General features: G+C 44.1%; 1 protein-coding gene across 5 annotated transcripts in view; it reads right to left on the reverse strand.

The window, feature by feature from the left end:
• fat3a (FAT atypical cadherin 3a) overlaps positions 1-13,731 on the reverse strand; it is a 153,805-nt gene that overhangs the window by 62,370 nt on the left and 77,704 nt on the right. For all 5 annotated transcript variants that reach the window (XM_030381615.1, XM_030381613.1, XM_030381614.1 and 2 more), the window contains exon 3: positions 12,981-13,307. In XM_030381615.1, coding sequence (XP_030237475.1) covers positions 12,981-13,307 — 327 coding nt within the window. The remainder of the gene's footprint in view (positions 1-12,980; positions 13,308-13,731) is intronic.

Below are 13,731 nucleotides of genomic sequence, written 5' to 3' on the forward strand. Positions count from 1 at the left end.
GGCTGTTCAAGCAAGACCAGAAATAAAACATTGAGTTGTTTGTGTTCAGTTAAGTCCTGAGACCCACGATCAATCTGACATCATGTGGATGCTGCTAGTGCCACTTAGGTTGGCGTCTGCAACACTTCCACTTCATCATCCAAGCACCCAGCTGGGCTGTTTACGGGCTGCATCATCGAGCCTGAACTATCTTCAAGGGCTTGGATGAATCACATTGCTTTTGTGTATCAATCACCAAGGGACTCTGCACTGTTGTGCACCTGAGTGTTTATGGGGAAAAAGACATTGAGCTAATTGAAAACATCTGAATAAATCTGCAACAATTGAATATTCCATACTTTGTGATATTCCGAAGGCCATCAGCCACTGACCGCTGTTGACATACGTGTTAGAACATTAATTCAGAGTCATGGTTGGCGGGACTAACAATGAGACTTTCTGGTTTCTTGGTTGAATGCAATATGTAAGTAAAGCCCAAAGCACAAGGACGTGTCAATAAAGACACAATTCATTGGTTTTAAGGGTTTGACAGCGAAACAACACAGCCCTGCTAGATTTGCGCTCTGTGTGCTTAGGGACTTTAGCCAACAGCCCCAGTATTCAAAGGCTAATGCACGAACCCGGAAGCTAAGACTGCATTCATTCATGTTGGCAGCTCGACCGTTCTAAAGGTATTGGGAGTGAGGTTCACACTGGACTGCACTCCCATGACACCGAGAACTATGTAGTGACATATAAGCGACTAAGTGCAATAGCATATCGCGCCTTGTGGCTACTATCCGAGCTGGCCAAGCTCCGTCCCACAGAGCAGAACGGGCAACACTGGTGCCCAGGCTACATAAGTGAATTCAGTGTTTACAAGGATAGAAAAAACATCTGTCCCGTTTGCTCTTCTCAGCCAACACGTCCCACTAAGTGAGTATCCCCTCCCAACGTAACAGTCTGTGTTTGGTTTATGCTTGCAGAAACTTCTCCTCCCCCAGGGATGTGCTTGGTTCTCCTCTTGCTGCACCTGGGTGCTTAATTGTAAAATGAGTTTCCTAAATTTAATTCAGTTCACCATGCTTAGATTCTCCATTGTTTATTTGTTATCTAGTGTCAGTGTTGACAGACAGACACCAAATTTTAAAAGACAGACCTCTATCCTACTCAGTAATCTATGTGCGTACAATACACATAATTAGCCATCAGTGGCAATAAGCTATTCCCATACAAGAAAAACAACCCACAGACAGATGGGCACAGTGAACCATGAACACAAACAGAGTAAGCAGAGCCATTAGACATTCTTAACATCCCTCCCGAAATAAGATAATATAATGCTAACGACTGAGTGCCATTTTTGAGCTGTGGACAGTCTGATTGTCCCCTGGCGTAATCTGAGCAACAGCTGTGTGTTCAAAATATTGTGCATCTTTACATGTATTTATGGTAAGCATGATTATGAGCAATTAGATGGAATCTCAATAATAACACCAATTACCCCATAGTGCAAAGGCAGGATGCCGGCAAAGTGTAACAACAAGATGGTAGCATGGCGCCAGTGTTGACAGTGCTTCTATCTGACTATTTAGCGAGCTGAAAACTACAGCAAAAACACTGCAAGCGCTACATTACCTTAACACACACATTGGACGCGCCCAAACCTAGAGCAAGGGGATGTTCTGTATAACTCTGGCCTGCTGTCTACCTCTCTCCTGGTAGCCATCGGGCTCAAGACCCAGCCAGGAATGCATTAACAATGGAATTATGCAATATTAGTGCAAACACCTAGCAGCCAAGATCAGCTTAATTACTGTAGCAGTGTTTTAGTGTGTTCTGGAGCAGTAGGTCTTAGAGAGAGAAAACCCAGGGAGAAGAGTTGAGATAGGGCCGGATAAGAGAGAGAGAGAGAGAGAGAGAGAGAGTGAGAGAGTGCGAGAGCGAGAGCGAGAGAGAGGAATAGGGAGAGAGAGGGAGGCCACCGCTGGCAATCGTTGAATTTGTACTGTAGTTACAATACGGTTCAGTCCTTCGGAAGTTAGGGAAAGGGGAAATAATTGAACAAACAAAACAAAAACCGAGGGTTTGGAATAACCTTGAAAGAGGCAATTGGAGAAGTGTTTGGACCAAAGTGTGCTGTGGTAGTAGAGAGAAGGATCTCTTTAATTCCCAGGGGCATACTGTACCAGTGCTGATAAAACAGTTCGATGTCCATTCAAAGTCTCCCTTTATTTGAATACCTTGCATGCCAAATGGCCAATAATCCACCATGAGCCTGGAGGGGAGAACACGCAGCTGGGGACGATGTGCATGGACTGGATTGCTTGGCATGACAAAATGGGGAATCTATATACTCAATCTATACTGTGCTTCTCGGAGCACAGAATTAATAATCTGATTTATCCCGATAAGTGCGGAAGAGCATTTCAATGTGAAAATCGAATTGAAACTAAATGAATGAAATGAAGTGACAGAGAGGAGCAGATTATGTCCTTCATGATTTATTGAGGAATGTGAACTATATGAATCATTTAGCCTTTTTTCCTGTAGGACAATAACTTGGGGCAATGTTCTTTTAGAATACACAAACATTGAATAACGTATGACAATGCAGGCATAGTGCTCACACAGGTACACCTTTTTTTTTTGTTGAAAAAAGTGACCCGTTCTTACTGCAGGTTCACTTCATGATGCAGAGAAAAAGGTGGACTAGCGCGCACAAATACACTTCGGGACGGAAGACCTTATTCCACATCATGTGGGAGTGAGGGGGCATGCCATAATTGAAAGGCAGGGGTGCGACCCCAGATCGCCTGGACGCCACCCTAAGAGCTGACCAGAGAATTGGAAGGAGCGGAGAAGAGACACGAGATATATCATTCAGTTCAGGGTCACGCAAACCCGTCTCCCTGTAATTGTCTGTCACACTATCTCTGCTGTCATCTCTGCTGTCGGACTAGGCTGGCCAGAGTGCCCGCTGAGGGAGTGTGCCTGTGTGTTTGTGTGCGAGAGAGTGAGAGAAAGAGAGAGAATTGTGTGTTTGTTGTGTGCGTGTGCATGTGTTTGTGTGTGTGCGTGAAAGGGTGTGCAATAGTGTGTGTATACAGTCGCCTCGTGGGAAGTGTCGGTGCTTGTTACGCCAGCTTGTCAATTTGTCCTGGCTTGTCCCTGCCTGAGCACTTCCTTGTATGTGGCCGTCCGATAGACGGCATTGAGAGAGTGTATTGATTTACACCGCCCCTCCAATTTGGAGGGAAAAGGATCAACTACAAAGATGTGTGTGTGTGTGTGTGTATGCCCTTGTTCATGTTTGCATGTGTGTGCGCACAAACACATGTGCTTGCGTGCGTGCATGTGTGTGTGTGTGTGTGTGTGTGTGTGTGTGTGTGTGTGTGTGTGTGAATGGGCATGCCAAGGTGGGGGTCTCTGTGGGAGAACAAACAATCGTACAGCAGCGAGAGGAAAGCTGTGCAAACAGCAAAGAGCGGTGAGAGAAAAATTTTACGTGAAAGTTGTAGAACACTTGTGTTTTGTACTAGGGCTGTTGCACCATCTGGTCCCACCGTCCTTGAGTTAATTAGACCTTGGTTTGATCAACTTTATAGAGTGAGAATTGGCTCAATTTAAGAGGCATCTAGCTGTATGGAAATATGTAAAATATAGACCTCTAATATATGTCTCTTTATCAGTTTTCCAATAGCGATAGGTCCGCCATGAGATATGTGTATTCCTACAAGTACAAACGTTAATAGCGAATTTTGAACTGATTTTCTGCTATCTGCTGATGAAAAATGACACCAGCAACCACGGCTAAAACAAGGGCCAATCAGAGAGGAGAAGAGAGGGTTTTGAGAGGGGCGCAAAAAAAAACGTGTTACGTTACACCGACATGAAAGCTGTCCTTGATCAGCAAAGAAAAATGAAGGCCGATCGTGACCTTTCTGTCACACTGCAAAGATCTGAGGGAAATCAAACAGCTTTTATGAGAGTGCTCAGTGGTGTGATTTGTGGGGTAGCCTACTTATTGAAATGTGTGACGCTGACCCCGAAGAAAGTCATCCATGTTAGTATGCCCTAGGGCTTTTGGGCTTGCAGGTTTTTAAATCAGAGGGAAGTCTTCAGACTTTCTAAGATGATATATAGCATATTTTCTTGTTTAGAAAACAATTATACAATGATTTACACACACGCTTATCGTTATGCTACGAATGACCCAAGACAATGCATTGTGTACCAAAAATATTCATATTCCAAAATCAATTTGAATCATCAATTAACAATGCCTGGATGGCAGCATTGGAAATCCATTTTATTTCATACCAGGACATAATTCCCCCCACCCCCCTGTCCACGACAAAGAGCGTAAACCCAGAGCCAATGTGATCCCTCTGTCAGCAGCTGGCCAAGGTAGCCCATTGTTTTTTCCCCCTCTTTTTTGGAGCAGACCTGTCAGATTAGCACGGCTGCTCCCGCTGCCACCGCTAAGACACGGTGCTGTCGTCAGATGTGAGCCATCTGGATGGGTTAAGGGTGTTTAATTAGCGGCGTGCGCTTGTGCTAACCGGCCGTGAATGGCGGGTGGGTCCCCATGTGTGGCTGGTGTGGCATGCCTCGGTCCAGAGCAGATTGCTCTGTGTGTGTGTGTGTGTTTGTGTGTGGCCTAGCAAGGGGAGCTGCACGGATAGGAAGAAAAGCAACGGATGGGATTGGGGCATCTCTAACATGATGCCGTGTGAGTGATAGAAACATATTTCTTTATTTTTTTATGTTCATAGGTTGAAATTGTCAAAATTTAGGAAAAACTAGGGTGGCATGGATATAAATATGTGAATCCATGGATTAGTAATGGAAGAAACATGTTGTATGTTTAAGAATGGCATGAAAATACACACACATATATATATATATATATATATATATATATATATATATATGTAGAGAGAGAGAGAGAGAGAGAGAGAGAGAGGGAGAGGGAGAGGGAGAGAGAGAGAGAGAGAGAGAGAGAGAGAGAGAGGGGAATAGGAAAGAGTGGAGTCTGTTGCTTACCATATAGATAGCTTTACTGAATAAATGAGGGAAGTCTAGGAATACCTGGAATTTTGAGAGCGAGGGAGAGAGCGAGACAGCGTGTGCGAGAGAGCGAGACAGAGAGAGAGAGAGAGAGAGAGAGAGAGAGAGAGAGAGAGAGAGAGTGATAGAGAGAGAAGAGATTCTATACATGTCATAAAATATAAATAGTAGTTCAACAAAATGAACAACTATTACAAATCAAAAGGAACAACACAAAGAACCAATTTAACCTCACATTGCATTGTTCCAAGATTCCCTCCCTTTACCGTGTAGAATAAAAACACCTCCATTTACCTTATGGTACATACATATGATGCAGACACCATCAGATACCTAACCCTAAAATAACAGACATGGCAACGCTGTGAGAATACTTGTTCTCTCGGCCTCTAAAACCTGTGTGTTGTTTCAGAAAGAAGGATGGTTGCCTTGACAGCAGCTAGCTAGGCCTGATTAACACAACAGCCTCTGGACAGAGCTGGTCTCTGACCTCATGGTGGCTGCCCTGGGAGCCAGCGGTGAGCTACCACCTGGGAGCAAAGAGGAAGATGTATGTGTCTGCATGGGTGCCGCTGTGTATAAGCGTGTGTATGTGTGTGTGTGTGTGTGTGTGTGTGTGTGTGTGTGTGTATGTGTGTGTGTGTGTGCGTGTGGACGCGTATGTTTCCATGTGTGTCTGTGTGTCGCTATGTTTGTGTGTGTGTGCGTTCCGTCTGTGGGTGAGTGAGTGAGTGAGTTAGTGAGTGTGTGTGTGTGTGTGTGTGTGTGTGTGTGTGTGTGTGTGTGTGTGTGTGTGTGTGTGTGTGTCAGTGTATATTAATGGGGTGAAGGTTGTATAAACCTTTTCCCTCGAAGACCACCAAGGGAGAGATAGGCTTAATCACAGCCCTAAAAATAGCAGTGTGCATCTGTGTTTGTGTGCGTGTGCGTGCGTGTGTGTGCGCGTGTGTGTGCGTGCTCAATGCTAAACGGTCTTGGTACCACCTGTGCATGGAAACGTTTTCCTAGTGGATAAATACAGTAGAGATGTGTGTGAATTTGAAAGTGTATATCGGAAAAAGCAACTACTGAACAATTCCCTGCAAGAGTCTCACCATGCTGCCGCGTTGCAGGGTTAAAATTACTAATGTTCTACAAGACGATTAATATTCCAAAGGGCTTTGCTAAACTAAACTCCATGCAGGAAAAGCCATTCCGAAAGCAACAAACTCAGTAAGTAAACCCTGTTAACACCTCTCCACTGCTAATTCTCTGCTAAATTGTAGCCTAGCGCCTGTTTCCTCTATTGGTAGTCCGTCATGGGGTAGCGAGGGCACATGATGTGCAATCAGCAACCAATTAGCGTTCGCTTAAGGCCAGGAAGCCTTGGTCCACCAAGTACAAGATTGAATTTTGCAACTACAACTAATGAGTCAACAAAACAATGAAGGCAGAAACACATCAAGTGTTAGAGAGAGAAGGTGAAATGGGTCCTTCCACTCATCAACGGAGACCAGTGGTTGTTCCCATCTGATCCTTGATGGCAGGTCCGTGGCATATATCCCATGTTAACACACGGAAATCGATTACCATGCAATATCTGGCTCTGATACACACAGGGACTGCACCAGAAGCATACTTTCAATCATGCAAACAGAAAAACTTTTTAAACCATTTTAAGACACCAAAACAAAAAGACACCAAGTAGAAATACCAATAGGGAGTTAACTATGTGTGTGTGTGCGGTAGGGCTGTCAACGAATATTCGAAGTTCGAATATTCGTTCGAAATGTATCCAAAAACGCGAATTCGAACGTGAAAATTAATATTCGAATGTGAAAAAACACTCCCGCGGTACAAGCGCCTCTATCTGCTTTGTGAATGAGCCTCTGTCTGTTCGCGATGTCCCTCATAATATTCGAATGTGAAAAAACACTCCCGCGGTACAAGTGTAACAGGCTAGTATTGTGAAGAGCGAATGTATTTTATCCCCTCGGGGTTTCCGTACTTGGATATAGGTATTCCAGCTCGGCTATGCCATTCAATAAGCATCCGAAGTACTAGCTCCCTGAGCTAGTACTACTAGCTCAGGGAGCTAGTAGTCTGGCTGGTGAAAGCTGCTATAACGCAATGTTCTCGGCAAAGTCCGAGACAGCTTTTTTTTCATGAATCCGAACGGTGCGTAGTTCTGGCCCTTTCGCTGGCATGGTGGAAGACGTAGGCGACATGCATTTTTTTCTTTATCGATTTTAATAGGCCTTCTCGATAAATGGTAAGCAAAGCAAGGAACGTTACCACTAGCATACTTTGTAACATTCAGAAGCGGGCGTCTTCTTCAGATTACTATAGTTTGCGCGCTTGCAGGTGTGGTGGTGAAATGCAAGCGATACAAAGTTGTGGCTTTTCATGATTAGGCCTCCACGTTACTGGGCTGTTTATATGATATATATATATCCCACTAATTTGAACCATGGTTTTGTCGCATTATTGACATATTGACGGCAACTGCATAAAATAGGCAACCAGATATTCGAATAGTTCGAATTCGTGATTTTTTTCCAAACGAACATTCGAATGTCATTTTTGAGCAATTTTGACAGCCCAAGTGTGCGGGCATTCACCTGGAACGTGCTAAATAAATATGCATAACACCCATGAATCTCGGTGTTTCACCTGCCTTGTCATATTCAGGCAAAGCGGGAGTGTCTTCTGAACAGCTCTTTGTAATCAACAACAAAATGGCACACAAGACCCTTTAAGAAACTTTTACTCCTGCAAACATGATGCAGTGTTGCCCCAATCTCCTCACTGAAGTCATCGTTGCCGCTGCCTTAAATCTGCCTCTCCATCGCCTTGGCTCAAATACCCGCATCGGTTATCCTCTTGTTTTCCCTTCAGGATTATGTTTTGAAATCTAAATCTTTTGGACCGGAACTCATCCCTTGCTTTCTCTCCCTAAGGTTGTCAGAAAAAAAGAACTGGAATTATATCATATACTACACTGATATATTCCTTCTGTCATTAACAAACTGTATTGGAAGTCGATAGGGAATGTTTTGCAGTGGAATATTTGCTTTGGTTTTTCAGTGACAGACCCCTAACTCTGTGCCTGGGTAAAGAGCCCGGTTATGTCCGTGGCTCCCATCTGTTCCTGTGCTGTGCTTCTGCTTGACTCTGCAGTGTTTCACCTCTGTGTTTGACAAACATGGTCACAATGTAAAATACACCCGGTCCTTTGACCCCGACCAAGCTGTCCAGCCAACGCTCTCTGTCGCCAATCCGCAGTGTGTTTCAAGGTGATGATAATCTCTATGGTGCTAGCATTGAATGTAGCATGGTGCTCGGTTGCTGGCTGGTGTTTGACGGCTCGAACAAGGGACTATGCAACAGTGCAATGGAGAGCAAAGAGAGGGATCGCTCCAGTTATTGGAGGCTGTACATTCCGAGATGCGGTTGTGTATAAAGTAATAGAGATTCATACTATTGTACATATTAAACGTATAGCTACAGATATCTTATTAGAAAATTGCTCAATCGGACAGAATATCACTTGAGTAAAATTCATGAGATAGCTCAAATATAATGTACATAAGTACCAGAAGTATTTAACTGGGTTAAAATGTACCTACGTATCAAACTGAAGAAGTAGATATATAGGTAAACGATTGGGGTAGCAATGATCACTGGAGTTGGTCTTCGGTAGTCATCCAGAAGCAGCGCTACTGCTTCATCCACTGCTTGTGGATGAGGAGGATGCGTTCAGACTGCTGCAATCTCTGTAGCTTGATGGACATCCACTTTGGATGTTCAGCAAATGTTATTTGGGCTTAACGTGCCTCAACTTGTTAGTAAGATCGGCAGTTATTCGCATGCATATGCAACGAGCTGAAGCGTAAAGAAGTACGTAAGGATAATTAATTTGCACAATAGGACAATTATTCCAGAATTTATTACGTAACGATAAATCCACTGCAAATGAATTGCGAAAACATTTAGTTTAAATGGAGTAAAGGTAAAGTGAAAGTCAAGAGTCTTAATAAATCTCAAGAAATGTACAGATACTCAAAATACGACTTAAGTACTCTAGTTTACACCACTGGGGAGCTGTACTATTCAGCAGTTGATGACGATATATACGGCATCATGCACATGTAAGAGGTCATTTTGGCCATACTGTCCAAATACACAGGTGTTTGGACAGTTTTGACATACATGCTGCTGAATATATTTCCAGTAGAAAACATAGCCCTAGTTTTCTTCGGGTTCGTTATACTCAAAATACGACTTAAGTACTCTAGTTTACACCACTGGGGAGCTGTACTATTCAGCAGTTGATGACGATATATACGGCATCATGCACATGTAAGAGGTCATGTTGGCCATACTGTCCAAATACACAGGTGTTTGGACAGTTTTGACATACATGCTGCTGAATATATTTCCAGTAGAAAACATAGCCCTAGTTTTCTTCGGGTTCGTTATGTTCCCTCATTGTAACACATGTTGACTACAAGCTGAGTAAACAACATAGTTCACTAGCATGTTATTATACCACCTCAGATAAAGCATTTGGGCTATAATAGCTGGCTATCATACTCACGCATTAAAGCAAAAGATACCAGAGCAAATAGAGGGAGATTTACGAAGCATAGCGTATGGAGTATAGAGTGACTGAATGCCATGGGCATATGGACGAGCTGTGCAGTTGCTCATCTATTTTTCATGAAAACAAAATCAAATATTCAACACACACCACCTAGAGGGAGAAGAAAAGGGTATCATACGTGGTTGGAGAGCAGGAGGAAAAGCGGCAGAAAATAAAGAAATAGGAAATAGAGATGAATGGCGCTCTGGACAGGGGTATTGCAAAGAAGATGATATGTTTGAAATTGCATCACAAACACACAGACATTTGCATGTAGATACTGAAAACATGTGGGGAGATTGTGGGAGTGATTCAATATGGGAGAGTGCGAAGTCTGAAAACTTGTTTACAGGGACATTGTGGAGGAGGTGTGAAAACAATCGGTTCCCAGAGCCAGAGGAAGGCTAAATGAAAGATGAATATAGTCACCGCCAATTAGCTCAAAGCAGGCTGGCATGCTTGCTCGGGGATCCTTCTCTTTCCCTCCATCCCTTTCCTTTGCTCTCTCCCTGCATCGCTTCGTCTCCTTTTTCTCCAATTCATATTGGTTGCTCTTCAATCAATCCCTCCGCTCCCACGCTCATTTATTTGGTTCAACAGGCTGTGCATGTGTGCTACGTAGTGTGTGTGACATATTTTACTAATTTCCCTTTTTCAGTAGAAAGCCTTTGGTACTCTGAAGCATTTTTGGACGTGGTGTCATTGCTGCTGCTGATGTCGCTCCGTGTCTGCTTATCTCCACTCCCCACCCCTAACCCTCTCTCTCTCTCTCTCTCTCTCTCTCTCTCTCTCTCTCTCTCTCTCTCTCTCTCTCTCTCTCTCTCTCTCTCTCTCTTGAGTATCGGTGGACGTGTCTGACAGAGATCCTCACAGTCACAGCCTTGCACATTAAAGCCAACGCAGTGAGAAAACAACCGGAACACATGCTTGCTTTGACACACAATGCATACAATCACACATGTCTCCCCCCCCCCCCCCCCCCACACACACACAAACTGTGTGTGTGTGTTTGTGTGTGTGTCACTTGCATACAATAAGTAATCATCAACATGAATGCAGCCATAAATATGAACTGGAAAGCAGACACCTAGCTGAAACCATAAAGCTGCTGTCAGCACTTTATTTGGATTAAATTATTTTTTTATTGAGTCTCTCATGGTTCCCATTGGGATCTATGGCTGGTAGTAAAATATATACAGGAGAACCGCGAGGGTCAATCATAAACCCAGTCGAGGGGCGCGTGAAAGATACTGAGGGCCACCTACAATAACATCACGCAGATATTTTTTCTGCGGCAGAAGCTTAAGAAGGACAGTTAATGTTAAGAGGTATCATTGTGTTATGCATGCCCTTGCGAACACAACAGTGTGAGACATGAAACGATCATCATGGTATTTCTAGTGCATGTAAAGTGAGAGAATGAACTCAACGAGAAGGGGCCTTAACGAACAACAGCTGCCTGCAGGTCGAGAGGAGCCCGGAGGAAGGGAGGGGTCGGCGAGACACGGGCTGCCCGAGATACAAATAGACCCACCGCTGACCCACTTCCACACAGCCCAGTGAGAACAGAGGATGGAGTGACTACACTCACCTCCAAAGGGACATCGACTGATCGGGATCAACCACTGAGTACTCCACATACTCCATTACTACCATATAACATATTGTGTTCTAAGTCGACCTTCCACAATAAAGGACCGCAACATGTATTGTATTTATACAATGATACCTGGATGTAGTATTTAGAATACATGCATGAAATTTGAATATTGTGAATGATGTGAAATGATGAATTTCAAATTGCTCCATATATGGAAATCGAGTGGTCAAGTGGAAGTCTGTATGAAATAAAGTGGGATGGATGGATGTATTTCAAACAGGATGATATATATGCAAAGCAAATACTTAAATATGTAATGCATATCAATACTGGGGATGTAATTTGTGTCATATAGAAACCACTGCTGTATAACCGGTCATATTACTATTATAATACCTAACATCCCAAGCTAAATAGTATATTTATTCCACACTCTGGTAAAGTACAGACCTTTCGGGCTTCTACAATTGAAAATAATTTGTTACTTTGCCATGGCATGCCTGGGATTCAAGCACATGAGAGAGAAGAAATTACCGAGGATGACCCAGTAAAATGCCTCCCACAGAGCTAAACACATTTCTTGCTACAATTTAGCCAGGTTTTATAAGGAGATGGTCTATTTGACCCCTCTGATTGATTGCTCTTCATAGCGGTTTACACCCAGTACATATAGCCATGAAATTGACATTTTCACAGTGGAGCAGCCTGTTTTTTCACCCCGCATGATGGAACAAGGGCTTGCACACACACGCACACACGCACACAGACGCTTGAACACACACATGCTTGAACACACACACACACACACACACACACACACACACACACACACACACACACACACACAAAAACAAACACACACACACACTTGAAAAGACACACACACACACACACACACACACACACACACACACACACACACACACACACACACACACACACACACACAGACACACACACACACACACACACAATCACACACAACATACACACTTCAAGCCCCCCCCCACACACACACAGTGCAAACCTGTTACAAAAATGTATTACTATTCTAACTGCACTCACACTGGTTTGTGGAGTCAACAAATAAAGGCCTACGCCTCCAGATCCTAGCAATCTTCTGCCACAGGCTGCACAAACAAATCCGATTGGAGCTCGTTTATCATAGGGCCTGAGGAGATGGGGGAGACCCATGGATTCGACGTAAGTAGCGAACACAAAAAATGGATGCGTGAACTCTAAATGATGTTTGCTCTGGCCCCACAGCTACGATGATCCTTACAATGAAACAGAGACAATGAAATCTTATAGTACTCTCGTTCGCTACAGTGATCCCCTCACTCTCTGTCCTGATCGTCACCTCACATTCACTCCACATCAAGCCCGTGGAGGGGTCTCCCGGTGCGCTACTGTGTGCCCATGTGCACGGCAGCTAAGAACTGCCCCACAACACAGCCACTCAGTCATTTGTCACAACACAGATAAACAACAATCACACAAACACACACACAAACATACACAGATGTATCTATAAACATTCAGAAAAAAAAAAAGGTTGGTCCGACTTTTAAATAATGTTCAGTCCAAATTAATTTACAATCATTTAGTTTAGGGTCCGCTGTGTAGAATTTAGCAGCAACTAGCGGTGAGGTTGCAGATTTCAACCTACGGGCAGTTAGGATGGATAAGCCACGCCCTCCTCACCTGTGCGAGGGTTGATGGTGAAGAAGTTCTGAGGGTTGCCGCTGACGATGCGGTAGGTGAGCGCGCCGCGGTCGGTGGCCAGCGGGGGGTTGTCGGGGTCCTGGGCCTGGATCTGGATCACCGGGACGTCCCTCGGGGAGTTCTCGGGCACTGCGGGCCGGTACGCCGGCTCGGAGGTAAGCGGGGCGTTGTCGTTGACGTCCTCCACCTGGACGTAGACCTCGATGCTGGCGTAGTGCGGCACTACGCCGTGGTCGCTGGCATACACCGTCAGCCAATAGGAGTCCTTGGTCTCGCGGTCCAGTGAGTCGGTGGTGTAGATCACCCCTGGGGGTGAAGAGGGGCAACCGGAAGGTCAGAAAAAGCTCTGTACGGTTTAGGATAATGTATATAACAACATATATAATCTTTCAAATTGATGCTGAAGGATGCTTTATCTCCATTGTAACCATTAGGAATAAGTATGATGATGAATGACTTCCTGAAACTATTTATATGAAATAGTGGGAGAGATGTTCGAGGTACATTCATCATGCTTTAAACATTACAATGTTTGGGGAGTTCATTTGAAGACAGAGCCATAGTCTAAGTGTTTTGCCAGATCTTCACGCAACACATGGTTGCCTAATTTTCTCATTTTTATTCATTTTTATTTTGTTTGTTGGCTTTGTGACTTCAGTTATGACTCTTGAAGATAAGGTATGTGCACCAAGACACTCCACAATGATCGCTATCCCACAGCATAAGCAAA

Source organism: Gadus morhua, chromosome 16, assembly GCF_902167405.1.
Source record: "Gadus morhua chromosome 16, gadMor3.0, whole genome shotgun sequence".
In the NCBI taxonomy this organism is placed as follows: Eukaryota; Metazoa; Chordata; class Actinopteri; order Gadiformes; family Gadidae; genus Gadus; species Gadus morhua.